The sequence below is a fragment of the Chiroxiphia lanceolata genome, chromosome 7 (genome assembly GCF_009829145.1).
Source record: "Chiroxiphia lanceolata isolate bChiLan1 chromosome 7, bChiLan1.pri, whole genome shotgun sequence".
Taxonomy (NCBI): domain Eukaryota; kingdom Metazoa; phylum Chordata; class Aves; order Passeriformes; family Pipridae; genus Chiroxiphia; species Chiroxiphia lanceolata.
The window spans coordinates 23,767,840-23,795,334 of record NC_045643.1 but is presented as its reverse complement, the minus strand read 5'-3'; the positions used below and the strand labels follow the sequence as shown (position 1 = coordinate 23,795,334).

The following is a 27,495-nucleotide window of genomic DNA, read 5'->3' as shown; positions in this document are numbered from 1 at the left end:
GTCACTCAAGCTGCTGTTATGCTTTGTCTCTGCAGCCTCCACTCCAACTCGCCTCTGGATGTGAGCATCAAGGGCCAAATGGTTCGAGACCTTCTCAACCTTGCCGGCTTTGTTCTGCCCAGCATGGACAGCGTGGCCTCAAGGCCAGAGACAAGAAGTAGCTCTACCTGCAGGTCAGCCCCGTTCTCTGTCAGAGAGGCAGGCTTTTTCTTGAGGGATTTCATCTGGGAGGCTACTTAGAGCCCAGCAAATGCTGGGCTGTTGAGAGCCTGTGCTTGCTGGTCCTTCAGATATGGGTCCAAGGAACTTGCATCATTGCCTGGGTATCTGGTTTCTGCGATCTCTTCAAGGCAGAAGGGTTTATGCCCTTTCTGCAGGTCCATAGTTGGAAGTGAGGCCAATGTAATTTGTGCTTGCTCTGCAGTTAGTCAAGCTCTCGTGTCTTTCTCCCTGCCAGAACTAATATGATGCTGAGCCTCACAGCCGCTCAGTTTGCTTGAAGCTTCCCTCTCCAGATTGCAGGAATGAAAGTCCTCTCTGCCTGCAAAAGCAACATTCATCTGCAGCTTAGAAAGCTTTGCTGGGCATGCTGGTTGACTCTGTTGGGGCTGGATCCACTTGTCCTCTGACTTACCAGAACTGATGTGCCACTTCTTTGAGCAAGAGGAGCACCTTTTATTTTGCAAGGGCTGGATTGGTTAGTTCCTTAGGCAGGACTGCTGCTGTCGAAGGCTGCAGACCTATGGGTAGGGGTGTGCACAGTCTTAACCTTGCAGCTAACATGACTGTTTCTTGCATAAGGTTAATTCCTGCGTATGTGTCCACCCAGGCCCCTGTTCCTCACCACAGCTAGGGCTTATCCTGCTTTCAAACCCAATGGCTAGGAGGAAACCAGTCTGTTCCCTGCAACAGAGTGGCTGCTGACCATATGTCACTGAAGGAACAGCTTGCTGGGATGAGCACCCGCATGCAGTGATGTGTGGTCATGCCAAAAGATGGGGCTCTTGCCCTCTGTGTGCCCTGTGCCTTCAGTGAAGGGAGAAGCTGGAGCATGGGCCTGTTCAAGATGGGAAGCTCTCACCAGCTCATCTGCGGTGCTTTGTTCGCACACTGGTTTGTGGCTTCCGATGGAGGTGCCGAAGGGCAGGTGTCCTCGGAGGGACCTGCAGGGGATTAAGTGAATCCTTAACATGGTTCAGATGATGCATTACCAGAGTTCTTGCATCCAGGGGCAAGGTTGTTTAATAGTATCTCCTGCCTTTGGAAGGATATGAAAGGTCTTTTTGTGGATGGGCCTAATTCCGGTAGATCTGTATGTTCCCCGAGCACCATACAGCACAACCTTGAGGCTCTGCTCCCCCTATTTGAATCTGCACACAACTAATTACTTTTGCAGCAGCAGAACAAAAAAAGCTATGTTGATAGCTCAGTTGAAAGGTTTTCAAACAGTATCTCCCAGACTCTGATATCCCTGAGTGGTTCAGTTGGTGCTTAGAATACTTTAGATGGTTCTTGGTCAGATAGCACAAAGGCCGGGATTTCCCATGGCGTGTGGAGCTGGAGTTGGATTCAAATCTTGAGAGGTCTTGGATGCCAGAGGAAGTTTTTGATCTAAGAGTTCTCTTCTTCCTTGTACAGTACCAGTACTGAGTACTTGTACCCCCATCCCTGTGCTTGCAGTTAGGAAACTGTGTTCCAAGTGCAGTGTAAGCCCCCAGGCTTCATGTGCTGTGAATCATGTCACAGTGTATCTTTGACCCTCTTGCATCCTATGTGAGTGTGAAGTAATGGTTCACCTTTTGGATGAAGGAACACTGAAATGCCTTAGCGAGGAGCTGGCAGAGTCCTCCCCGTTTTCCTGCCCACAGCCTTCCTGTGTCCTGTGCTGATTGACACGGCTGTGGGTGTGTCACTGATCTTGGAACTAGTGAAATCCTTGGAGAAAGTGTTCTCTCCTCCATGGCATCTTTCTGAGGGTGTCACTGCTCTCTCAGAAATTGGTGGGAGCAGGTCTACCATAGCAGGGCTTTGTCTTGTTTGCTTAAATGCTCTACTACCTCTCTTGTGTTCTCAGTCTGGACAGTGCTTTGAAGGAGAAGCCCAAGCCAGTGTCTGAGCATTTCAGAGCAGAGAAGATGAAGCAGGCCTATTACTTGATGCAGAAGATACCTGACCAGGTATGAAACATTCTCCTTTGATACTTGCACCATCCTCCCAAGCCCTTGTCTCCAGCAGTCCCAGAGGTCTATCCCTGGTCCCTCTTCATATTGTGTCCCTCTCTGAGGTCAGCCAAGTGATGGGGCACACTTAGGCTCCAGTGGGTTACAAGATCACTGATCAGAAATAAATTGGGTTTGCTTAAGCCAATGTCTCACTGACTCATCTGTACATATAAATAAGTGCGTGCTGAGAGGCACATTGCCTACCAGTCCCCAAAACAGAGCCTGAGCACTCACTGCCTGTTCCTCCTTATGTCTCTGTGCAGCTCTTATAACCTTTGCCTGCTGACTCCATGCAGGTTAGCAGGGCTGCTGGCCTTGTGTGCCTCCTGGCAGTGTGTGTGAGAGACTGGGCTGCAGAACTGGGGATCTCTTCAGTTCTGTGCAGTGTTGATGTTATCACTGAGCCTAGAGTCCTTCAGTTTCCATGGGACCTGTGCCCCAAAGAGCTCAGACACATGGAGACCTCTGCTTGAGAGATACTTCTCCCTGACTCTGGGTTGCTCTTGTTGCAGGATTTTTATTCTTCTGTCTTGGATACCCTGACCCCGGATGATGTTCGCATTCTGGTGGAGACAGAGGATGAGTATTCCCGGCGTGGGCAGTTCGAGAGGGTGTTCCCCAGCCACATCTCTATGCGGTACCTGCGCTTCTTTGAGCAGCCTCGTTACTTCAACATCCTGGTGACCCAGTGGGAGCTCAAATACTACTTGAATAGACAGAAAGGTAACTGCCCTCCTAAAGCCTGACACAGCCACCTGAGTCAGGCAGGCTGCCTGCCGGCAGTCGTGGGAGGCTTCTGAGCTGTGCATGTTCAGAGGGAGCTGCCTGCCTGCACACTAACCAGTAGGAAAAGTGTTACCCTCCCAGACTGCTTCAAATATCACAAAAAGCTAATTCTGAGTTGAAAAGAGGTGATGACTGTTCTGCACCAGCACTTCTAGGTGCCTTGGGGATGAAGAGGCTGGGATTAGCTACATCAGCCTGTAGCTCTGGCCTCTTTTGAGGGAGAAACAGCTGGAGTTCCTAGCTTTGCTCCTTACAGGTGATCTGGGAAGGAAAGGAAAAATTTGGCCTATTCCCTGTTCTCCTGCAGCTTTCAAATTGATGAAAAACTGTCAGCATGCAGACAGAAATTTTTCCTAAGCACTAGAAATCTAGCTAACATTTCCACCTTTCCAGGACATAGTTCTGTATTTTAATAAAAAACATCCTGTAATGAGGTGGCTGGACCAATTCCTTCTCACCCAAGGCTGTCTCTGTCACGGTAACAGTAGAGACTATTTGGGAGAGAGAATCAATGAGGTCTAGTATGATGGATTAGTGGACAAAAAGAAAGAGACTGTGGCTCAGGGCTCTCTGTCCAACATCTGATCTGGTTGGATAGGCTTCTGCAGGAGCTGGCCCTCCACTGTGATGTCCGTATGTGTGCTCCCAGCCTGGCTGTCATGCAGAGAAAAAAGAAAAATGCTTTTGTCCCTTTTCACTGGTGTTAAAGCAAATATCAAAGGGGTCAGTAACAGTCTTTCACAGGGAGATGGAAACCTCATAGCCCTCTTCAGCTGCACTGTCACCATGTGTCATACTTTGCCTCGCTAATACCTTTGCTGGATGCTCTTCTGTCAGCTGGAAGGAAGATCCTGTCATCGTTCTCACTGAAGTGCTGCCCAGAACTTTGTAGCTTAGGCCCGGGTCCTGGGTCAGTGCTCCAGCTTCCTCAAAGCAGCCCAGTGAGCGGATTTACTCTCCCCACTCATTGCTGTTCACCTCTGAGCAGAACCTAACTTCCTCTCTCCCCTTCCTGTTCCCCTGTGTTCCATGCCTTCCTCTCACCCTAGCCAGCAAGGTGCAAAGCCTGGGTAGGTGCACAGACTGAGGACAGGGTGTCCAAGCTGCCCCACTCCCCTCAGCCCCAACATGTTTTTTTTTTTGGTTTTTTTTTTCCCACAAGATTCTGGGGCTTGCTGACAGGTCACTGAGGAGCAGGGTTTGGACAGCAAGGATTTCTTCTATAGCCAGGACTGGTATCGTATAGCAAACTACAGTAATCCCAGCTGGACAGCATCAAGTTCCTGGCCATTGCTCTGCTGGTTCTTAAATCTCAAGGCACCTTAGCTTCTGCTATGACCTGAAGGCTCTTAAAAAAGAAAACAGAACGGGAGCAGCCCTGGATTTCTCAATGTTTTTTGGTTATTTCTGGTCAGTGCAGTCGAACATGTGGCTCTGTTTCAAGATGACCTCTCTGTGCTCTGGAGCACCGTGTCTTGTGTGTGGTGAGAGGAATGGTCCCTTCCAGTCACACCAGTGATGAGCTCGGTCCCACTGTCAGGGATGGAGACCAGGTCTCAGTCCACATTGAGCTCTGGATGAATCCCTGCAGGGAAGAGATGATACACTGGGATGCTGCAGCTGATCAGTGCTGTGTAAGGAGGAGGTTGTCTGAGCTGCCCTCCTCTGGGAAAGCGGCCGATGACAGCAAAGCTGCTCTACATTTGTGTTGTAGGAACTTTCACCGGTGCAGCCCAAATCAGGTGCTGCCGTTGGCAGGCACTGGGCTCAGGGGGACAGCCAATCTGGTCTAATTTGGCAAATCTTGTGTTGCCCCAGTTTCCCTGTTTTCACTGAGACTGCTGCATGGAGTGTCTTGGCTCCCTGGGAGGAAGGCAGGCACTGCAGCAGCCCATGTGCTGATGTTTACTCGTACAAAGGGTGAACGCCCTTGATTTACCCCATGTTTGCTGGCGGTCAGGCACGTGTTCAAGTAGTGATTGCATAGCCTGTTCTGCGTAGTCAGAGCAGCATATTTACATGCTCCAAGCTGGGAAGGCTTAACTCTTTGCAAACCTGGCTTCTTGTTCATTCTCACTTCTTGTCTTCTGTCGCTTCCCAGGTCTGGAGCTACTGAAGAATTGGTGTGTCAAAGGGTACCACACTGGGACAGGGACAGATTTTGCCCAGATGGTGCGTATGACTGTGGGTAAGCTAGTCAGAGAGGCTTGTTTGCCTGCCATAGTTGGGTAGAGAGCCTGCTTGTTCTGCTTCCTCTGGTTCCTGCCTTACCTGTTTACCTCCTTCTTCCCTCTTTGCCAAGGCCTGTGGGAGTCTGGAAAAACCCATGCTGCCCTATTTCCCATTCCCACTAACATGAAGTCATGAACAGTATATCAGATCTACAAGTATTTTGCATCTGAATGTCCTTGGGTGCACTGGGTACAGCCCTACATATTTGGCACCTGGCCTGCCCTTTAGTATCTTTGCGAGGGAGTCATCTCCGTCTGTCAGTCTTGTGCCTTACAGTGGACTGGTGCACTGAAAGAAACCCACTCTTGACCTCGAGATGCTTTACTCCCACTTTCAGCAGAGGGATTCATTAGGCAGAGAGCAAAGACTGCTCTGTTTGCTATTCTTGGAACAGTCTGGTGGCAGTGACGATGTGCGGCAGAGGCAGCTCTAGCTGAAGCTCTCTAGGGCAGCCTATGGCAGAGCACAGCAGGCTTGAGGGATTTTTGCCATGACTTAAATAGCCATTCTGTTGTCTTTCTCTCCTCCTGTAGTGGTCGTTGCCAAAGTCTTTCTTCCTCCAGAAGAGTAGCATTCAATCTAATGGCTTCAGCAAACTGGAACTGGGCAGACTGGGGTGAGTTTGCACTGGCCATGACAAGCATGGTGTTCGCAGTGTGGCTTTAGGACTAGTGTCCTTGGAGAGAACTGGCAGCAGGGAAAGTAGCTTTGTTTAAGGGGAGAGGAGCAGGTTGGTTTGCAGGCTCTGAAGCCAGCTTCAGCTCTCTGGAGAGCCAACTGGTGGGTCTGGCATGATGTCTGCGTAACTGAACATGTCTCCTTGGCACTGTGTGCCCAGCTCAGATGGGAGTGAAGCCCAGAACAGCCAGATTGAGTAATGTTCAGGGCTGTCATGGTCAGGACATGCTGACAAGATGTTCCCCTGATAGGGAACTGTGCCACTTCTGTGAGCACTGATGTGGTTAGCAGTGAGCAGAGGCTCTCAGCTGCAGCACAGACTAGGGGAGCAGTGAGGCCTCCAGATCTGCCTCACTCTACCAGCTTCCCTGAGCAAAACTGGGCTACTGGCCCTGAGAGCTTCCTGCAGAGAGGTGAAGGATAGGGTCTGGCTGAGCCAAAGTGGAGAGGAGGCACACCCCTTGTCTGGTGCTACGGGAAAGGACATCCATGTTCCTGTGCCCAGACCAGGATGGACTTGGGTTTACATTCAGACAGGGAAATCAAGTTGTGGTTCTGAAGTCCCATCAATGTTTTGGATATCTGTTGGGGTGAGTGATGCTTCCTGGGATGGGAGATGGAGTAGGTGAGCCTGGCAGCCCTATCTCTGAGTTTCGTGTGTCATGATACTGCAGATGAATGTTGCACCATGGCCCTTTTGGTCCTTTCTCACTGTCCCTAAGCAGCATAGGATCTCTTTTCTCCTGCAGTACGCACCTCCCTTCAGCTGGTGAGGACCTCACAAGATGCCTGGAGCCCAGCCCTACTCAGAGCTTACCTCTCAACAAGTGCACTGGTGGAGCCAACCAGAGACTTTCTGGCTGCCTCTCGGACACCACCCTGGTGATGTGACCAGGCAACCACTGGGGACACATCAACCTACCTCAAAGGAAGAGATGGGAGCTGGCTCTGTAGAGCAAGGACTGTGGGAGCCCCTTGCACTGCACACTTGCTTGCGGGGCTGTTTTTGGAGAGGGGTGTTTTACTGGGCGAAGAGGAATGCTGTGTGACTTCAGCTTTCAAAACAAATGGCAAAGCCTGAGGAAGTGGGGTTTGTCAGGTCTTTGTCCTAGGCTGCTTTTAAATCCTGACATGGTGGTTTATCTGCTGCATGGGAGCTGGCTGAGCCTGCCCTTCTTGTCCCCAACCAGCATAGGCTGAGCCCTTGGTTGCCTGTGTCTCTGTGTCCTGAGCTGCTGGCAGCGAAGTGTGCTCTTGCCCTGCTGCAGCCTGGGCCCTGGAGAAAAGTCCCCTATCAGTACCCCACTCCTCTGGAAGGAGCAGGGCTTGGGACCTTTTCTGAATGCCTGTGCCAACATCCTGCCCTAACCCCAGCATTGGGCCCTGGGGGATATCTCAGGCTTGCACATTGCTGCTCGAGACACCATGTGGAACAGCATGGCTGCAGTTTATCGGGACAATAGGGCTGCTGGAGATGGAACATCCTTCAGCCGAGCCCATCAGCTCTCTGGTGTGCCCTACAGCATATGTGTGTGGACTGCAGGCTGATGCTCTTGGACTCTGCTCTCTATTTTCCATTTGTTTCTCAAGGATTTTTATTAAAGTTTAACACTCAGCTGCTCTCCTTGTTCTCATCTGTCTCTCTTTCCCTGATGTCTTTGTGTCTGGGATGCAGCTCAGCTCTTCCCACGGGACTTTACTGGGCTCTGGACAGGGTGGCTTTTTGCTACCACCCCCCTTTTTCCCTGTCCTTCTCTGAGCATGGATAATTCTTGCTGCCCTGGGGGGCAGGTGTGTCTGCCCCCCTGTGTGGAGGAGCAGCTCCCAGCATCACTGCCTTCTGTCCTAGGGACTCTCCTGTGGACCTGTAACCAAGGGGAACAGAGCAGTCCAGCCTTACAGTAGGAGGAGGAAGGGTTGGGTGCCTGTACAGGGTTACGTTGCCCCAGCCCGCTAGCTGGATGCTGGCCGCTTGGGCAGGTTGTTGGGGACCAGAGGAGATGCTGAGCTTCTTGTGTGGGCCCTGGGGCTTACAGAAAGCCCTTCCTTCCCCTCTCCTTCCAGCCCCCCGTTTCCCGGCACTGGGCCCTGTTTCTCCGGTCTCCTTGGTGACAATCTCATCTCTCCTCGGCTTCTCTCCAGCACCTGAAAATAGCCTCCGAAAGTGGAGATGCCTGCGCCCTTCCCTGCTGCCAGCACCCGCGATGGCCAGGCTGGAGCCAGGCTGCTCTGCACGGCACAGCTGTAGCGGCCCGCCCCCATCGCTCTCTGCACCGCTGCGGGGCACGGGCCACCCGGCTGTGTCCTCCTGTCACCCCAGTACCGAGCTCTCGGCCTCGTCCCTCCTCTTCCCGCCTGCCGTAAGGCAGCACCAGGGGATTCCTTCCACCCCGCCACGGGCCAGTGTCTCCAGCTGTCCCTTGGAGCCAAGCAGAGCCCTGTCCCATTGACCCGGCAGCCACCAGCCCGCTCGCCCACGGCTGCGCCGGGCCGGCCCGACAGCTGGCCAAGGTGTTATTTGAACCTCCCTGAAATAGAAATGGAGCCGAGAGAGGGCGGAGGGCGGGCAGGCGGCAAGGAAGTTCCCCAGCAGGTCGGGCTGCCCCTGCCATGGGGCCGGGGTAGCTGTGCACAGTGAGCCGCAACAGGACCCTGGGCAGGGGCGGGCAGGGGCAGGCAGGGCTGGCCAGCGTCGAGGGCGAGGGGTCCGCAGCCGCTCTGGCCGCCTCTCAGCCCGTGACTGGACCCAGCCCTTCTTCAACACCTCCGGGGAGTGGAACACACTGTGTTCCCCACCCGCGATGGGGCGGGGGCACCACCCGGCGGGCAGGGCGCTGAGCACCGCTCCTGGAGAACGGGGGTCCGCGGAGCGGGGTGTCCTCCCGCTCTCTGCCCCCAGCCACCCCTCCATCACCCCTTCCCTCGGATTCCCAGGGCCAACGCTCTCCTCGGAGCCGCGGCCCCCCCCTCCAGCCCTGGGCTGCGGGTGCTGCGTGGCCGTGTCGGCGGTGTCCCCCCCCGCGGCGGTGGCGGGGGCACGGTTGGCATTGCTCGCTGACACCCTATCTGCCGGGGCCACGCCAGCCGCGGGCCCAGAATAGCAGCGCTGCCCCGCAGATAGTCAGCATGGAGCGGCTCCGCGGCCCCGCTGTGTCCCAGGTACCGCCGGGCCGGGTGGGGGGCCCGGCTCGATAGCCCCTCACTCGGGGACAGGCCATCCCCGAGGTGGGGGAGTATGGGGGGCTGGCGGGCCCCTTCCCACAGACATGGAGCCATGGGGACAAGGATGCCCTTGTCCTAGCTGTCCCCAGCCCCTTGGGAAGGGTTGGGGGACGTGTATGCAGGGTCTCCTTCCCGGGGCTGGCTCTGGGCTCCTTAGGGAGCAGTCCCTGTTTCTGTGCCTTCGTTATTTTAGGGTGACCTGTAAACATTAGCTCTGTCAGGTACGTTTGTGGCCGGGGTTGCTCTTCCCTCTGCACGTGCTGCTGTGTTACGGTAGAGTCTCCTGGGGTTTGGGGAGCACAGGGTCAGCCATCCGGCCCTGTGACCTCCCTTCTGGGGCTGCCCCCTCATTATTGTAGGTCTCCTGGGACGACTTGGTCCCTGGGGGAAGTCAGTGGGGATGGCGAGGCTCCCGGCACGGGAAGAAGCAAGACCAGGATTTACACCTTGGGGCTGGGAGAGGATGGGCTCAGAGCCGCTGTGGGACCTGCTGGGCTCCAACAGCAGAGAGAGAAGACGGGAGGTCCTGCCATTCATGCCCTGTCCTGCCCTTCTCTGGGGACCCCCACTGACCCCCCAGAGCAGGGAAACAAGCTGGGTGCCCTGGGCTGGAGCCACCATGCAGACTGCAGGCTCTGGGGATCCTGCACTGGCAGGGGGCTGCCCAGGGGGGACTGGGGGCTAGGCCCTGCCCACATCCCCACCCTGAAAGGACAGTCCTCTCTGTCCAGCTTGGGTGGGCCGGAGTAGCCAGGTGGATGCAAGCAGCATCCATGGGTGGGGGAAAGGTTGGACTCCTGCTGACCCCTCCTTGCTGTGTGCCCTCTCAGGTGGCGCTGCTGGATACTGCTTCCTGCCCTGAGGAGGAAGGTGGGTAGCAGGTAGAGCCTAGGTGTGTAGGAGGGGGGAACTGCCTTACTCCTGTGATGAGTACATCAGTCCTCTGCCCATACCCCTCGTCAACCCCACTCCTCGGCTGAAGTGCACCCCAGGCTGGAGAACTGCAGTGCTGTTGTGTTGCCCCTGTGGAGTAGGGAACAGGGAGACTCTGTTGGGAGCATCCCCTGCTCCCCCCAGGCAGGAAGTTGCTGAGACCCAGCATCTCAGCTCACTGGCTGGGGCTGGGATGGCTTTTCTTGCAGAGTTCCCGGAGGCCCTATGCCCCAGGGAGGAGGAAGAGGAGGAGGAAGAATACAGGCAAAGGAGATCTGTCACCTTCACACTGGGAAATGAGATACTGGGGCTGGGCCCAGAAAGTGAGTTTCAGAGCCCTGACGCCGAGGTCTACATGCACTTCTTAAGGAGCCACTGCTGCTATGATGCCATCCCCACCAGCTGCAAGCTTGTCGTCTTCGACATCTCCCTGGAGGTGGCAAAGCGGGGGATCAGTGGGGATGGGCAGTGGAGGAGCAGGCTCAGGACCCCCTGATCCCTTTCCACTCTGTCAGCAGATCAAGAAAGCCTTTGTGGCACTGGTGGCCAATGGGGTGCGCGCTGCCCCACTCTGGGATAGCAAGACACAGAGCTTTGTGGGTGAGTGCCAGCAGTGCTGCCTGGCCCCCTCCCTGGCCTGGCAGTTAGGGTGCAGGCAGTGCTGCCAGCCCCACGTGTCTCCACAGGGATGCTCACCATCACCGACTTCATCAACATCCTGCACCGTTACTACCGTTCACCCCTGGTGAGTGCGGTGGGGAGGGCATGGGGGATTGGGGCATGCATGGGCCAGGGAGGGGCTGTCCCCACCTCTCCTGGTCTCCTCTTCATCACTAGAGTGTGACCAGGGGATGATTCTGGGCCAGGGCAGCATCTGCTTCTTGCCCCTCTGCCTGGCACTGAAAATGTAATTCCTGTTTTTAGGGTGATGGGGTGGGAGGCCTGGGGAAGGGGGCAGTGTCTCACAGTGCCCTCAGTCCCCCATGGAGCCTCCATGAACAGAGCATTTCCCTGCCCTCAGGTTCAAATCTACGAAGTGGAGGAGCACAAGATTGAGACGTGGAGAGGTAAAAATCATGGGTGATAGGGGTGGCTGGGCTGGGGATGTTGCGCAGGGCATGGAGGTGAGCTCTGGAGCTGTGGGGCTGCATGAGAGGGCTGGAGGACCCCCTCTTCCACCTCTCTCCCTTGGCAGAGGTGTACCTGCAGGGCTCCTTCAAGCCATTGGTCTACATCTCCCCAAGCAATAGGTGAGAGCCTGTCCACTGGGGGTGAGTACACCCCTTAGGGTGGGGGTGTGTGTGCCTGTGTTGCAGCCCTATCCCACCACGATGTCCCCATCACCCACAGCCTCTTTGATGCTGTCTACTCCCTGATCAAGCATAAAATCCACCGCCTGCCTGTCATCGAGCCTGTCTCGGGCAATGTCCTGCACATCCTGACGCACAAGCGCATCCTCAAGTTTCTCCACATCTTTGTGAGTGCTGGGGCTGTGTGCACACACATGGCAGGTGTCTAGGGGCACAAATAAAGGTGTCAAAATGTGTGTAGGTGCCAGCCAAGCCCTGCCCTGACCCATTGCAGGGCTCTACCATTCCCAAGCCACGCTTCCTGAAAAAAACAGTGCAGGAGCTGCGCATTGGCACCTTCCGTGACCTGGCTGTCGTGCCTGAGACTGCCCCGATCTACACTGCCTTGGATATCTTCGTGGATCGCCGTGTCTCTGCCTTGCCCGTCATCAATGATGCCGGTACCTGGGGAGGAGGAAAGTGACCCCCTCATTTCCCTCTGCCAGCAGCTCCATCCCTATCCCCATCCAAAAGCCCTCTCCTGGCCCTTGGGCTGCCCCTTGGGGGATGCAAGGAACATGGCAAATGATCCCCAAGGCCCCCTCCCCAGCTACTACACTGTTTCTCTTTGCAGGGCAAGTGGTTGGCTTGTACTCCCGGTTTGATGTCATTGTGAGTACCCTGTGTGTTTGCAAACCTGGACAAAAATGTGGCCCCTTGCATGTGCTGGTAGGGGGTGTTCACATTTATCTGTGCCTGTGTAAACCCACCCCAAATGCAGTGTCCTGCACACGTGCATCCCCAGCACTCAGTGTCCCCTCTGTGTTGGCACAACGGGGTGTGAGGACACATTGGGGTCACACCTCCCACAGCACCTGGCAGCTCAGAAGACCTACAACAACCTGGACATCAGTGTGCGAGAGGCACTGCGGCAGCGCAGTATCTGCCTGGAGGGGGTCATCACCTGCTACCCCCATGAGCACATGGAGGACATCATTGACCGCTTTGCCAAGGAGCAGGTGAGTGGCTGGGGTGCCTTGTGCCGGCACCAGCCACACCTGCCAGCTGCCCGGCCTGCCCGTGATGCTCTGCCTGCACCCACAGGTCCATCGCCTGGTTCTGGTAGATGAGAACCAGTACCCGCGGGGCATTGTCTCCCTCTCTGACGTCCTCCAGGCCCTTGTGCTCACTCCCGCAGGTATCGATGCTCTTAACTCTTAGCCCACGGCGCTCCATCTTTCTCCACTTGCACTCTCCATTTCTCTCCACTTCAGGTAGGCGCTGTCCCCTGTCACTGTGGGCCTGTTCCCTCCCTGACATGGGGTCACCTGCACCTGGCCACCTCCCTGCTCAGACCACCTGCCTCCACCCCAGCCAAACCGGCCCTGGGGGATGAAGGAGGCTGGGGCTGGGGTCTGGAAGTGCTGGGTGCACAGGTGGGGACAGCAGGACCCAGATGCTGCTTGTCCTGGGGTACACAAGAATCACAGGGGATCCCTGGTGTCCGTGAGGAAGGATGAGGACATTTGCCATGAAGACAGCCCCCCTAAACCCCCATTCAAGCAGTGGAAGGCAGGTTTTGCAGGTCTCTGGGCTTTGGGCTGGATGAGGGTTTTGGGGTGTGATGCACCCTAAGATAAAAATCTATTTTTAATCTCACCTCAAACCCTGCGATCTGAGCACCTCCAGTGCCATTCCTGGGGGACACAGAAGGGACAGATCTCCACTTGCACCCTCATGACGTGCTGCTATTGACTAGCCGTGTGCGCACCACAGCTGACCCATGGGCCCTGGCTGGCAGAGGCCCCCAACCCCTCCACCTGCAGCAGCCCCAAAACTGCCTGCTCCAGGGACAGGGTTCACTCTCAGGTGGCACTGGGACCATGCTGCCCAACTGCCTGCAGCTGGCTCTGCTCACCCACTGCCTGGCGAGTCCTCACTGGTGATAGGCGGGCACTGTGCTTGCACCCACTGTGGCAGCTCTTTAGGGCTGGAATGGGGAGGGGAGAGCTGGCCCTGGGTCTCAGTTGCTTTCCAAGGGTAACGATGCTTTTTTTGGGGTAGTGGTGGAGAATGGGCTTGGGACAGGCCTGTGTCCACCAGTTCCCCCAGCAGTGCCCAGCTGCTCTGGACAGGAGGGGACTGGGAGTGGTGTGTGTTAGTCACACACACAACCCTCCTCCCCCCATTTCCCAATCAAGGTGCTTTCACTTACCCCATCCCTGGTGACCACAGGGATGGCTGGATCAGGAGCTGCAGGGGGCCCTCTCCAGGCCAGCTGCCCTCCCTCCTGTCCCAGAGATTGCATTCAAGCCAGGAATGGAGGCGAGACCCCGGTGTCCACCAGGATAGGTTGGGAGGGCAATGCCACAGGGTGCCCAGTCCAGCACTGTTTTGGGGTTATGGCCTCGCATGCTCTCTTGCCCTGCAGGCATCCATCGATCCTCACTCTGAAGACACCAGGAAGTGCCACTGTCTTGTCTGACTTGGGGGTCTCTTGCACGGCCTGTGAGAAGGAGGCTTTGGCCTGAAGGCTCTCCGCAGGGAGGATCTGCCTGTTCACCCCAGTCCTGGGGCTCGTCTTGAGTCCAGGGCCAGATCCTGCCAGCCTTGGGGAGGCAGAAAATGTGGAAAAGGGGGCCCAAGGGTGCCTCCTGCCAGTGAGCACACAGTGATGCTTGATGGGCACTGTGCTGGAGGAGCCACTACATGCCTGTGGCTGGGCACAGAGACCCACACAGCCCCAGAAGACCTGGTCACCCCACTCCCATCCTGCTGCTGGATTTGAGCATTTCCACTGTTGCTCCCTCCTGGTGGACACAGTCCCACCATCTGTGCCCAGTGCCTGGTAGCACAGGCTGAGCTGCACACACAGGCTTGCTTATTGTAGGGTCACATGGGGCTTGAGCTCCCTGGCAGAGGCACAGCCTGTGCCAGAGCTGGCACCAGGATGGGCACTTGCATGGCGACCCTGTGTACGTTTTGGGGTGGGCAGGGGATATTTATTTATTTATTGGTCTGTTCAGCCTCGTTGTAACAAAGAGTCTGATCTAAGAACTGCCTCTTGCCTTTCATCTAAGAACTGCCTCTTGCCTTTCTAGGATAAAGCTGGGCATAGCTCCTCTGGAGAGAGCAGGACTCGGAAGGGGGTACTGGCTGCTTGGCAGGGCTGGGGAACCCAGCCTGGAATGCCAGCAAGGGTGGTATGGGCACAGGGGGGTAGAGCCAAGGTGTCAGGGAAACAGAACATGCAGCCTTGATTACAGTGGTAATGTGAGGGCCCTTCAGGGGGCACAGCAGCCTTGGTGTCAGCAAGGTTTTTGCCTGCTGCTTCCCTCAGTCCAAGAAGTAGGAAGGTGAGAGTGGTTCACTGTTAGGGTGTCCCATGCCCCAGGACCCTGGGTAAGAGGCAATGCACCCCTTGCCTGTGGCCGCTACCAGGTCTGAGCCCCTGTGATTGCCCTGGATATCAGCCCCATGTCCCCACTTGGGGGTGGGGGGTGCTGAGCTGATCTTTCTCTGTCTGCTTTGCCTGGAGCAAGCCCTGCCATTCCTGCGACCCCATATCAGCATCTCAGTGAACAGCAGCTGATAGTGGAAGGTCCTGGGTGCTAAACACCCCTCCTGTGTTGGCTGGCTCTGCCAAGGGACATGACACCAGTGGTGGGTGGTGACAGGCCTCTTCCCATCGCTGGGGATGAGCTGTGTTATTGCTTCACTTTCCCAGCTCCGCCCCTGGGGAGAGGCGCAAACCCCAAACCCGGCACACGCTCAACCCTCCCCTGGGAGGCATGGGTCAAACTGAGGAACAGAGAAGCTTCTGAGGCCAAGGTCAGCTGTTCAGAAAAGACCCAGATGTCCTGGCTCCAGGCACAGATCCACGCGCAGCTACACAAGGACAGGATGAAGGAGACACCGAACGGCTGCAAAATCCCTCCCTGCTTCCCCCTGCCCTGACAGAGCTCCCAGGTCCCCAGCGTAGCCCAGCTGGGCACGGGATGGGGGGGACACAACCCCCTGAAGTGTGTGAAAGGCACAGCAGTTCCCCAAGCCTCCCGCTGATTTGGGATAGGGGGCTACTAGTGCCCCAGGGGCAATTTGAGGGCAATCTCTTATCCTCCTCCTCTTCCCCACAGTGGGGCTAGGAGCCCCCAACCCAAGCTGGGCAGAGGATGGTTTTGCCTTCCTGCCTGCCCCTCCCTGTGGGGCAGTGGGGGTTCTCCATTTGGCACCCAGGGTCAGGGGTGGACGCGCAGTCAGGGGGCTTCTGGACGAGCAATGAACTCCAGGTTGATGGGCTTGTCGGCCACGAGGACAATGCGGGACACAGATGTCACCTCCACACCACGGGGGTCTGGCCGCACCTCGAATGCCTGGATGATCTGTGGGAAAAAGGGGGGTGGCAGTGCCTTCGGGACTCCCTGGGGCCCCCAGCCCAGCTCATGGCAAGATACCCAGAGTGGGGGTCCTTACTCACCCTGGCGAGGGCCAGGTGCATCTCCAGCTCGGCAATGCGGCGTCCGACGCAGGCGCGAACCCCGTAGCCAAAGGGGATGGAGCTGAAGGGGTGGTGGGGGGAGCCATATCCCCGGAGCCAGCGCTGGGGCAGGAACCGCTCAGGCTCAGGGAAGTAGGTCTCATCGTGGGACATCGCATAGTGTGCCAGGACAAAGAGGGTCTGCAGGGCAGTAAGTGGGGGTTAATGACCCGACCCAGCCCCACTGAGGGCAGTGGAGGTCCCCACGCCACAACCCCCACTCACATTCTTGGGGAAGAGGTAGTCTCCGATGACAATGTCCTTCTCATAGAAGACCCTGGCGTTGGTGGGCACCACGGGGTAGACCCTGGGATATGGGAAGAATTAACGGTGGAGCAGGACCCATCTGGAGATCCCAGAGGGAGAGAACTGCAAGCAGGACAAGGGGGAGCATCCCCTACTTCTCAGCAGCTCCCTAGGGAGGAGGTGGATATATGCGGTCCTGAGGGACTGAAATCTAGCCTCCCATACTGCCTCATTGGTGCATTCCCCCCTGGAGAAGGGGCTGATGACCAGGACCTTGGGGCAGGGGCAAGGTTGGGCTTTACCTCAGTGTCTCCTTGATAATGGCCCGAAGCATTGGCAACTTGGGGATATCCTCAGCAGCAGGAAACCGGTTGGGAGGCACAACAGCTTTCAGCTCCTGGTACAGGGTCTCCTGGATGCCTGGGTCCCGGGAGAGGTGGTACAAGGCCCAGGACAGCGTGTTGGAGGTCTGGGGGAGTGGAGAATCAAGGGGAGTGAGAGAATTGGCGCTGGTACCTGAGCAGCCTTGTACCAAGCACAGCTCCAATATGGCACCAGAGAACCCCTGCTCTGGTGTGCAGGAAAGTCAGGGGTGAGGGGCAGCAGGCACAGAGGAAAGTGGGATGGGGAGCATGTCAGGGAGCAGAGCAGAGGACAGTGTCTGTCCTGACTGATCCCTGAGAGTTTGCTCCTGGGGAGCATCAGCCTCCTAGCCACCAGGCCAGAGCTTGCAGGGGCTGGGCTGAGCATGGCCCTATGGGTTCCCCTGGGCATGGGAGCTCAGCAGGGATCTCCTGGCAGCAGCTCTCACCGTGTCCACACCAGCCAGCAGCAGCTCAGCCACGCTGCCATAGACCTCATCCAGGCTGAGTCTGCCACTGGCCAGCAGGTAGCTCAGGTAGCCAGACACCTCCTTGCCGCGCTCTACCTGCCCCTCCAGCTCCTTCATCTTTCGGTCAATCAGGGTCTTGCCTGCAGGAACAGAGAGTGGGACCCAGTGCTGACAGAGTGAGGGCTTCCAAAAGGACATGGGGCCAGGGAGTGCTCCACTTTTGAGTGTCCTTAGGGAGTCCAATCCCACCATGCTGGGTCTCCATCATCACTGCTCACCGAAGGCGAAGATGGTGTCCCAGCTGTTCAAGTAGCGGTCCCAGAAAGGCAGCACCTTGCGGCTCCATCGGGGCAGGACGGTGGCAAAGATGGAGTTCTTGAACATGAGGTTGATGGAGTCAATGAAGCGCTGGGTCTCGGCAGGGACCTGCTGCTTCAGGCACCCAATGCGGGTCTCGAAGAGGATATAGGAGATCCCTGTAGGGGACAGACAGCATCCAGACCTCTGGGGAGATGGGAAGAATGGGGCAGGGCAGGGCAGGGGTGAGGGGGAAGAACCCCCTACCTTCGAGGGCAAAGCGGTAGAGCAGGTTAGCCACGTCCCCCACCAGCACCCCTGAGGGGCTGCGGCTCCGCTCCTCCCGCAGCCGCACCATCAGGTCTGACACCACCTCCCCGATGGCATCCGCGTACAGCACTGCCTCCGAGGGCTTCAGCAGCCGCTTGTTGAGGACCTGGCGCAGGCGGTACCAGCGCTCCCCTTCCCTGGATGGGGGCAAGGCTCAGCACCGGGCGCATGGATGGGTAGGGGGCAGTGGCTGGCAGCGGTGTCCCAACACTCCCAACTCCAGCCTGGAACCACCCCAGGGGTCTTTCCACCCACCATGGCCGTGGCCATGCCCTTCTCCTTGGTGGGGACATGCAGCTTGCGGGAGAGGGAGCAACACAAGCTGCCACCTAGGCACCTTAGGAAGGGACAGAAGATGTGTGCTGTTCCACAGAGGACAGCCAGGACAGGACTCACTCAGTGAAGGGTCCGTAGGGCAGGCTCCGGGTGTCCCGGTGCTCCTTCCACAGGGCCATGTCACTCCGCATAGGGTACTTGCCCTCCTGCCGTAGCAGTTGCTCCAGCACTACTGGGCTCCCAATGTTGATGTTCCTATAATGCCCGAAGGTCGACTTCCAGATAGGGCCATAAAGACGTCGGGACATCACCTGCAATGCACAAACCATGGCAGGGTGAATGGGACGGGCTGGGGCAGACCCTCCCTGCTCCAATGCTGCCCTGCACGTGCCTAGCACCCTCTGCACCCACCCCACGGACCCCCCCAGCATCAGCTGAGGCCAAGCACCTGCTCCTGATTCTCCAAGCTGGCACCATCCTTGAAGTGCTCTGCAGATGGCCTGGGCTGGTGTCTCCAGGCTCATTACCTCTGCCAGCACTAAGCACACCAGGCACAGACTCCCAGCACAGACTGGCATGTCCCTCACCCATCCCAGAGATGCACAGGGAGCCTGGTGGGTCTTTTGGGGAAGGAAGACCAAGAGAGGACAGCAGGGACAAGGAAAACTGCCAAGCACAGGTCTGGGCTGAGATGCAGGACCATTGCAGCAGCCGTCAGCAGGTCCATGTTCTGCGCTTCCAGCATGTCCCCAGCTCTGATTAACCTGGGGACAATGGTCCCTGAGTGGGTCCTTGAACTCACCATCCAAAAGGGTGGTTAATGATCAGTGGTAGGAGGGCAGAGCCAGGCCAGGGCATGACTGGGCTGCTCCCAGAGCAGGCTGTCACCTCTAGGGCATGGCCCTGGGGCCACAGGCTCACAAATCAGTTGGGAGACATCCACAGCATCAGCCCTGCTCTGGGCTCTGTTGGCTGCAGCTCCCCTCTCCTCTGCTGCACCCAAGGGTTCCGTGCCTGCCTCCCTACCAGGGAGCACCATGCCCCCCTCCTTGGGGGAAGCTGGGCACCCCTTTGCAAGTGGATCTGCACAGGGTCATGTCCCAGGGTTGCTCACCATCCCAGGCAGGCACTGCCAGAGCCTCTGGAGAGCATGGTCAAGCATGGGGAGCTGAGGGGGGCCTAGCAGGGAAGCCCTGATCCCCGTTCCCCGTGGCTGCGGGGATGCACGTGGTACAATCTCCCTTGGTGACTGACTGCATCGCAGCCTGCGCCTGGATTCAGCTGGATTCGTCACCACAGGGAGACGTTCCTCGTGCATGGTGGCAGGAGGAGGGGGAGGGACAGCCGCCCCGGTACAGCAGGCAGCTAGTGGGCATGGGGCAGCTGTGGCCTGGGTTGAAGCCTGCCCATCAGCATCTGCTGGCAGCCAGGACTTGACACAGTGCAGGCCTTGGAGAGCAGGGATGAAAGAATCCAGAGCTGCTGGGATCTGGAGAAAGGCACCTCCAGAGCATGTGGGCACCTTTCTGCAAAGCCAGGCTGTGCTCAGAGTCCCAAGGGCAGGGGGGAGCATGAGGGAGCTCGCATGACTACTTGAGATCCCACTGCCCTGTGACAACCCCTTCTCCAACCAGCAGTGTCTGGTGCACTGAGGTGCCAGGGAGGCCTGATCCCACACGCTTCTCTGGCCGGTCAGAGCTCCAGAGCGCTGGAAGATGCTGCCTGGCTTGCAGCCAGCCAAGCCCATCGCTTGCTTCATCGGAAGAATGAGGAAGTGTTGACAGAAGAAAACAAACATCCCTGTCTATCCCTCCCCTGCATGCCTGGGTATCATCTGCCCAAAAACCTCCCTGGTCACATGCCCCCCAAACTGCTGCCCCTCCAGCTTGTCACAGCTGGGAGCCTGGGAATGCCAGGACCCCGTGAGATGTCCCCGAATCGCTGCCCTTTAGATTGTCTGGCTGTCTCGGGTATGCTGGGGCAGCCCTGGGCTGGCTGGACCCTCCCGGGGTCACTGGGTTCTGCTGCCCCTCTCCACACTGCCACAGCACCACCTCACGACGCCGGGGTGCTCCCCACCTCCCAGCCCCTCCGCTTCCCTGCTCTGCCGCCCCCGCTCAACTCCCTGCCATCACTTGTTGGCGGCTCTCCCCCTCCCTGGAGCCCATCTCCCCTTGCCCCCAGCCCGCACCCAATCCCTCCCTTGCAAAGCCTCTCCAGGGTACAGCATCCGCCCTGCAGCCCACCCGGAACCCCCTTCATCCCACGCACCTCTCCCAGCCCCCCCATCCACGCCCCCGTGTACGATCCCCAGGCCCCCACGCACCCCGACCCCCGCACTCCCGCAGCCTCCGGGCCGGACTGTCCCGGCGCACCTGCAGCCGGTGTGTGTGCAGCAAGTAGCCCCGCAGGAAGAGCCAGACGAAAGTCCGGAGCAGCCCCGGCCCCGGTAGATCCTCCGGTCCCTTCAGCCGCGCCGGCCCCGCCGCCGCCGCCGCCGCCGAGCCCCCGGTCCTGCGCGGCGGTCCCGGGCTGCTGCAGGGCGGCGGGCGGGGGCGCAGGAGCAGCGGCAGCAGCAGCCGCCGGGCCCCACCGCTCGGGCCCGCCATGCTCCGTCGGCAGCGCACGGGACGGAGCGGGGCGGGGAGGCACCGGGGGTGGTGGGGGGCGGCACCGGGGGCGGTGCGGGGGGCGGTGCGGGGGCGGCAACCGGACACCGGCACCGGGCACCGCGCACGGGGGATTGAGCATCGCGCACCGGGCACGGCGCACTGGGTACCTCGCACTGCGAATCGAGAATCGCGCACCCGGTGCGCTGCGCAACGGGTACCGGCTGCGGTGCCGCCTGCTGCGCACTGGGTACGGGGTACCGGCTGTTGCTCCGCGGGCACTCGGCACCGGGCAGTGCATACCGCGCACCTTGTGCCGCCTGCTGCACTCCTGCTACCGGGCCATGGATACCGGCTGCAGTGTTCTAGATGCTCGTTACAGCACACCGGGTACCATATCCCATGCACCAAATACTGGACGCTGGACACTGCTCAGCATCATCACACGCCATGCACCGCCTGCTAGGTACACGGAACTGCCATCAATGGTACTCAATGCGTGGTCCCACGCGTTATGCATGATGGCACCATGCGCAAGGCAGCTGGCAGCCAGTCCCTGATAAATGGCATAGCAGATACAGCACCCTCCGTGCAACGCAGCATGTGGCACCAGCACTGGTACCAGCTCCAGGTGCTGCACACTGGGCATGGCACATGGGCACTGCTCACCAGGCACTGGCACCGGGCACTGGACCAGGCATGGCACAACGTGTGCCAGTACCAGCACTGCACTCTGGCACTGAGTACCACATCCCAGACCCTGGGCACCCTGCATCAGCACCAGGCTCACCACTGGGCCTGCTCTTCAGGGCTGCTTGCCCTTACTGACTGAGCTCTTCTGCCCTGCCTCTGTCCCCTGCCTGTCATCCCGCTGTGCCTGCCTTGTCCCCCAGCAGTGTAGGATGGTGCCCTGGGGAACTGGGTCTAAGATGTCCCAGGGCCTCTCTCAGCGCTTCCTCCAGGTGCTGCCAGCTGAGACTACAGTAGGGAGACCTTAGTATGTCCATCGTGGCTGCTGGCAACACAACCAGAGGCAGGTTTCTTTTGTCTTCATGCGAGGGAGAGAATGGCACCGGCTCCTCGTGCAGGCCAAGCTGTCTAGTCCATGAGCAGGATCCTGCTGTGGTGGTGTTGGACCATGGATGCAGGACATGTCCACTTTGGCCAGCCTGGCACTGGCACCAGGTTCTGGGGCAGTGGGGCAGGGCAGTGGTCTGTCCAGGTGTCCCTCCTGGAGTGTCGAGCACCATGTCTCTGGGTGGGACACCCCAGTGCTGATCATTAACCACCCTTATCGGGTGGTGGGTTCAAGGTCCTGGACAGGGAGGTTGTGCCCTCAGATTGGGCTGTTCTCACCCTTGGTCCTGTCTCACCGGGAGGTGGGGGGGTGTTCCGCGCTGGTTTCCAGGCTGATTCCTTGTGAGCTCTCTGCCAGCTGAGCCGGGACCCAGGCACTCCTGTGCCTGCAGGCACCCCTGAGGCACCCCAGGCTGGGACAGCCAAGCGCGAGTACCTGCCGCCATCTCATGGCTGCTCACAGCCAGCTCTCCCGCTTGTCCTGCCCATGTCAGACCCACAGCCGGGGCAGCAAGAGAGCCCCGGACACAGGACTGCTAGGGGGCTTCCCAGCCTGGTGCCTGGACACCAGGTTCTCGCTCCCCCCGGCAGGGGACGCTTCGGCTCCTCCTAAACCGCTGTTAACGTGTTTCCCCTTGCTGGAGAGTGGGACCCTACCACCTCTTTCTGTTTAAAACCATCGCCTCTTGCAAAAAGAGTAAAAGTCTCTCTCCCTTTTTCTTATAAACCCGTTTATATATTGAAAGCCTGCAATAAGATATTCCTGTGCTTTCTCCAGGTTGAATAACCCCAAATCCCCTGTTTTCATGGGAGAGGTGCTCCAGCTCCCCAATTATTTTTTGTGGCCTCTGGGCCTGCTCTAACAGTTCATGCCTCTCTTACACTGAGGACTTCAGAGCTGGATGCAGCACTCCACTCGTGGGCTCTCATGAGTGTGGAGTGGAGCAGGAGCATCACCTCCCCTGCCCTGCCAGCCATGCTTCTTGTTTTCCAGTCTCAGACACGATCTGCTTTCTTGGCTGCAAGTGCACATTGCCGGCTTATATACTATTTTTGATCCACTAGTATCCCCAGGTCCTTCTCTGCAGGACTGCTCTCCATCCATCCATCCATCCATCCATCCATCCGTCCATCCGTCCCTCTCCCACTCAGCTAGAACAGGTACTGGGATCACCCCTACCCGGGTGCAGCAGGACCTTGTGGAAGGGCAGGCTGTACCACTGCAGCGGCTCCCCGGGTCGGTCCCCAGTGCCCCGCAGCACGCTCGGGGAAGAGGACACCGTTATCCTGGCTACTTCCCGCTCCCGTCGCTAGGCTGTGCTCCCCTCCCTCGGACGGCGGGAGCGGCGTCGGAGACCTGCCTGGGGCTCCGCCGGGGCCGCTGCCAGGGCTGTGGGGGAGGCCGTGCAGAAGGGAGGGCAGGAGGGTCGGGTGAATCACCCCCCTCCCAGAGCCGCTCGGCGGGGACTTCCGAAGGGAAGCGGCTGGGCCATGACACATCCTCCGCCGGAGAATGCCGCGAGGAGCCGGGGGCACCGCCAGCTCCCGGGAGGTCCCCCCGTGCGGGGCCAGCTCAGCTTGGCGGCAAGCAGGGCAAAGGCGGGAGAGTAAATGCTGCCTTTATCAGTGGGGATGTGGAGCTGGGGGTGGCAGGTCCCATCTTGTGTGTCACTCTGCCACAGGGTTGCTGCAACTCTACTCATTCCACGGATGCAGTGTCAGGTCTGACCCCATCTCACCGATGGGACCTGTGGATGCAGATACAGGCATCGTGGGCCCCCCGTGCTGCTCTGCCGCTCAACCCATCCACCACACACTGCTCATGGAGGGTCCTGGCTGCTGGTCCTGCTGGGATGAAGGCACAGCTTCTTTACGTGACTTGTGCAGTGTCACCCAGGAGCTGGAAATTTTTCCCAGGGCTTCGTCCTCTAACCCTGATTTGCTCTCCCACGGCTGGGGGGGGGGGAAGTGGGGTGTCCCAGGGGAGGGCATCCCTTGACTCATGCCCAGGAAAGCCCAGGCTGTGAGAAGGCTGAGCCTGGATCCCGAGGACTGTAAACAACCCAAAGCATTTAACTGGAGATGGCTTGTCCTGTCAACTTTGTGTCACCACACTGTCACCGCCTGAGTCATGAGCCATGCTGGGGCTCGTGGGGCTGCACGGGGGGACATGGGAAGATCAAGAGGGATGTAGACAGATCCCAGGCCTGGAGATGGCTGCTCCCTCCCACACAGAGAGTTCAAGTGGGACCCCCTTGGCCCTCTCCCAAAGGTCCCCTTCCCCTCATTTCCCTCTGTCTGACCCCTTAGATCCAGACAACGGCTTGGGGACAGCACAAAAATTTTGAAACAAGAGGTAAATCAAACAGTACATTGGTGTGTTCTCCATGACCACCGCACAGGGCTCAGCACCTGACAACAAGCTCTGATCTGGGCTCCCCCTCCTTTGTGCCCCATGGGACCCTGGTGGGCCAGGACCTTTCCCTGAGGATGTGAGGCAGGACGCTGGAGCAAACCCGGGGCTGGCATCCCGTTATCGCAGGAGACGGGAGGCAGCCCTGGGCTGTTCTCAAGTGGCCCTGGCTGATTAGTGACTTCAAGTGCCTATGGAGTTATTCTAAGTCAAGTAGGCACGAAGGGAGCCAACCTGGGACCGGCAAAACCAGCCTGGGCTTTCCTGGAGCGTCCCCCATCACCTCTGCTCCTCAACAAACTCTCCGAGATGGGGAGGTGTCTCCCCCCTCCAGCTGCTCTCCTATCCTTTACTCCTCCTGCAAAGGCTGTTTGCTCCAGCCCAAAGCAAACCTGATTTTATCTCCCAACTCCAGTTCCCTTGGCTGTGGGCCATGGTTGATGCCTCCCACGCCAAACTTGCGAAGCCCATTTGGGGACCCGCGCACAGAGCGGGCTGTGTGTGTTGCCACATGACATCATGTTTACGGCCCGCGGGGGCCCAAGGACAACAGCATCACTCTCAGCCCTAGAGATGTGTGTCCTTCCCGTGGATGGACAGACAGATATGCAGGGAGCTGGAAGGAGTGGGACTGACCACAGTGCCATGTTTCCTTGAAGAGGGGTGGTTGCAGCTTTGCTGCACTGCCAGGCAGTCCCCCTGGCCTCAGTTTCCCCGCTGAGCAGTGGAAAGCAGATCCTGTGCTAGCAGTGAGGATGGACTGCTGCAGCAGCACAAGGTCAGACCCTCAAGCTGCACAGAGAGAAAGACAAATTTTCTCCCCTTAGGACGTGAATGTTCTCTTCTCTCCCAGGACAGAGCTGGGCTTTTGCTGGTGCTGTGTGAAATTTTGGTTGTTTGGAAAGAGTAACAACATCCAGAACCACACAGGCTCACTAAAGAGTGCTAAGGCCATTCTTTCTCCTGTCCATCCATCCATCCATCCATCCATCCACACTTACATGTAAGTTTCTCACAGCCATCCATCTACTGTGCTGTCAGTACACTCACCCATCCATCCATCCATCGACAAATGGGTGCATCACTCTTCTCACCCATCCCCACACCTACCTGTCCATCCAGACAGCCACCCACCCATTTGTCTGTCTACACTCCCATTCACCCCTCTGTCCATCTGTCTCCTAACTGTCAGTGCCCAAGGGATGCCCAGGGCTCCTTAGGGGTACAATGTGTGCATGTGTGTGTGTGGGACATGTTGGCCATGAGAAGCATGGTGGGCAGTGATGTCCCAGGCTATGTCCAGCCATGGGGTAGGGGCAGGAGTGCTGGCCAGGGAGAGGGGGGGCTCATTTGAGAATGGGCTACACAGTTGCTGTCAGCACCGGGTGGCTCTGATCTGGGGACAGGTCCTCATCAGCTCCACTTGACACCCACTGGCCTGACATGAAAGGGCTCTGCACCCCGATAAGGCCCCAGATAGTTGGCCCTGGAGGTGGACAGCACTGTGGCCGAGCCTGGGAGACCCTGAGGAGTAAGTCAGCGTGACTGTCCCCAAATTCACCACCACCCCAGCACAAGGAAGGCTTGTGTGTTTGCATCAGTTGGGAGTTCAGCCCTGGGGACTGCCCACTGCTTTGAGCACTGGATCATGCCCTGAGTCATCAACATCTCTCACTGGGGACGCAATCCCAGGGAGGGCTCCATCCTCACCATCCCCTTGGCTGCCACAGGCCTCTCCACTGGCCGTTATCCTGCATTGGAGTCCCCCGGCTGTGAGCAGCCATGGATGGGGACCATGTTGTTTTAATAAGATCATTCTCCTCCTGCTGTGAGGTCGCAACCCCAAGCTTATGACATCACAGTGCGCTGCCATGGAGATGCCGGGATGTCACAAACACAGCTCGATGACCTCACTGCAGGAGCAGGAGATGGGGCCAACCTGGGTTTGATTGCCAATGTCCTCAGGAATAAAAAGGAGGGGAGGGACGCTGGGAAAGTATGCGGCCGCTGAGCGCTGGGGTGTTTGGGTTGGAAATCGCTGCACTTTCCCCGCAGCGGGAAAGGCCCGTTCTTTCCTCCCCCTGTCCACTCCCTCCCAGCAGCCAGAGCCCCCCAGCCTTGTGGCTATGGGGCAGGGGGGCTCTGGGAGCAGGGCACCCCAATCCTTGCCCTTGGGGCCGTGTGGTCAGCAGTGAGAGACAGAGCTCAGAACAGCATCAAGGCAGAGGGAGTTCAGTGGGGAGTGCAGGATGGGGCACTCAAGGGATGCTTTGTCCCAACAGCAGGATGGGGATCACTGGGGATGCTGTCACAAGGGGCAGAGTGGGTTGGGGTCTGGGGGAGGTCTCCTCTTCCTCAAGAGAATTCCAAGGCCATGCTGCTATATGGGGACATGATTACCCAGCACAGCACCCCAAAGCTGGACCTCAAAGAACACCCCTTGGCCCTGCCCATCCAACCAATAGCTGTCCCCTCCTCAGCCCTTAAACTACAGCCTCTCCTGGGGACCAGCCCCCACTATCCCATCACCCTTCCCAGTGCAGCTGAGTTCTCTGTCCTCCACAGTCTTTTCTACTGGGGAAAGCGTGGCTGGCTGAGGGGGACACCCATCCCCCTCACCTCTCTGCTGCAGGGGTGCAGAGGTGTCTGTTCTCCCCCTGCATCCTCCGTCATTAATTTCCATCAGTGGCCAAGCAGGGCTGGGGCTGCCCGGGGGTGGCCGAGGAACACAGCGCTTTCCCCTGATAGCAAAAATAAATACATTAAAATTCTTGCAGGAGGCAGAAGAATGCGGGACGGCAGGAAAAAATTGTTTTATAATTTGTAATAACACAAAAGCTGGGGCGGGTGGGGGGCGGGGGGAGTGAGCTGCGAGAGGCGAGGAAAGGCAGAGACAAAGGCTCAGCTGCGACAGTGGAGGCTGCTACAGGGTGGCAGTGGCACCCCCATTGCCTTGGCTCAGTGTCACCACTGTGTCCTTGTCCCCTGAAGTATGTGTCCCTTTAGGTCTTGTTGCAGAAGGGGAGTCAGTGAGAAAACTACTGGGGCTGGGGGAGCAGGTTATCACACCCTGGTTGCTTAATCAGGTCTCAGCATCTCTATGCCTCAGTTTCCCCTTGCTAAAGGGGAATTTTTATGCAGCTGTGAGAAAAGCTGTGAAACAAGGGCAAAGCCCTGGCATCCCTCCATCCCAGTCCTTCTGGTCCAGGCACAAGGCAAGGAGCCTACCTTTGTTCACCCTGCCCCCACCAGCCCCTCTCAGGGGGGTTTGCTATAGAACCCAACCAATGGGACCAGTTCCCATATGCATGCTGGGGGCATCACAGGCATCACAGCCCCCCCAGCCCCCTCTAGCCTCACGCAGAACTAGGACATGATAAGGCGAGTTGCTGAGCACCAGCCGCACCTGCTCGTCGAGACGGCACTCCCCCCACTCCGCTCCCCTCTTCGGGGCAAAATCAAAGGGATTTTTCTGCCCTTAGGAAATCAGATAAAGGCTTCTCACCTGCCCCGCTC

At 58.0% G+C, this 27,495-nt stretch overlaps 3 protein-coding genes across 10 annotated transcripts in view; 2 read left to right on the top strand and 1 right to left on the bottom strand.

The window, feature by feature from the left end:
* The window catches only part of LOC116789365 (tubulin polyglutamylase TTLL4-like), a 38,778-nt gene extending 31,239 nt beyond the window's left edge, over nt 1-7,539 (top strand). For all 5 annotated transcript variants that reach the window (XM_032693127.1, XM_032693129.1, XM_032693130.1 and 2 more), the window contains 6 exons: nt 36-173; nt 2,075-2,177; nt 2,735-2,945; nt 5,110-5,180; nt 5,774-5,856; nt 6,668-7,539. Coding sequence is in view for 4 of the 5 variants with exons in the window: in XM_032693129.1 (XP_032549020.1) it covers nt 36-173; nt 2,075-2,177; nt 2,735-2,945; nt 5,110-5,180; nt 5,774-5,856; nt 6,668-6,809 (748 nt within the window). In the remaining variant the exon portion in view is untranslated. The remainder of the gene's footprint in view (nt 1-35; nt 174-2,074; nt 2,178-2,734; nt 2,946-5,109; nt 5,181-5,773; nt 5,857-6,667) is intronic.
* Nucleotides 7,540-9,890: 2,351 nt separating this feature from the next.
* PRKAG3 (protein kinase AMP-activated non-catalytic subunit gamma 3) lies at nt 9,891-14,413 on the top strand. 4 transcript variants are annotated; one of them, XR_004358058.1, is made up of 12 exons: nt 9,891-10,010; nt 10,283-10,509; nt 10,592-10,673; nt 10,760-10,818; nt 11,095-11,140; nt 11,269-11,323; nt 11,424-11,550; nt 11,658-11,823; nt 11,997-12,034; nt 12,235-12,381; nt 12,467-12,636; nt 12,845-13,782. XR_004358058.1 is itself a non-coding variant. In XM_032693400.1 (11 exons), the coding sequence occupies exons 1-11, from the start codon at nt 9,899-9,901 to the stop codon at nt 12,581-12,583; spliced, it is 1,176 nt and encodes a 391-aa protein (XP_032549291.1). In that variant the 5' UTR covers nt 9,891-9,898; the 3' UTR covers nt 12,584-12,651. The 4 variants fall into 4 exon arrangements, 1 of the variants encoding a protein (XP_032549291.1); XR_004358057.1 differs by lacking the exon at nt 12,845-13,782 and adding an exon at nt 13,794-14,413 and having other exon boundaries at nt 9,892-10,010; XM_032693400.1 differs by lacking the exon at nt 12,845-13,782 and having other exon boundaries at nt 12,467-12,651.
* Nucleotides 14,414-15,180: 767 nt separating this feature from the next.
* Nucleotides 15,181-20,489, bottom strand: LOC116789499 (sterol 26-hydroxylase, mitochondrial). Its single transcript, XM_032693398.1, has 9 exons — nt 20,256-20,489; nt 18,001-18,191; nt 17,542-17,741; nt 17,256-17,453; nt 16,957-17,117; nt 16,448-16,614; nt 16,125-16,206; nt 15,840-16,040; nt 15,181-15,744 (listed from the first exon to the last, which is right to left on the bottom strand). Exons 1-9 carry the CDS (start codon nt 20,487-20,489, stop codon nt 15,619-15,621), a joined length of 1,560 nt encoding a protein of 519 aa, XP_032549289.1. The 3' UTR covers nt 15,181-15,618.
* Nucleotides 20,490-27,495: the final 7,006 nt, after the last annotated feature.

Bases quoted from the DNA above. Each gene is read 5' to 3' on its own strand.
- PRKAG3 (XM_032693400.1), top strand. From the start codon at position 9,899: ATGCAAGCAGCATCCATGGGTGGGGGAAAGGTTGGACTCCTGCTGACC. The intron at 10,674-10,759 runs GTGAGTGCCAGC...GTGTCTCCACAG, and splicing joins CAAGACACAGAGCTTTGTGG to GGATGCTCACCATCACCGAC. The intron at 11,141-11,268 runs GTAAAAATCATG...CTCCCTTGGCAG, and splicing joins CAAGATTGAGACGTGGAGAG to AGGTGTACCTGCAGGGCTCC.
- LOC116789499 (XM_032693398.1), bottom strand. From the start codon at position 20,489: ATGGCGGGCCCGAGCGGTGGGGCCCGGCGGCTGCTGCTGCCGCTGCTC. The intron at 18,192-20,255 runs GTGCGCCGGGAC...TGTGCATTGCAG, and splicing joins TGCACACACACCGGCTGCAG to GTGATGTCCCGACGTCTTTA. The intron at 17,742-18,000 runs GTGAGTCCTGTC...GCCCCCATCCAG, and splicing joins CCCTACGGACCCTTCACTGA to GGAAGGGGAGCGCTGGTACC.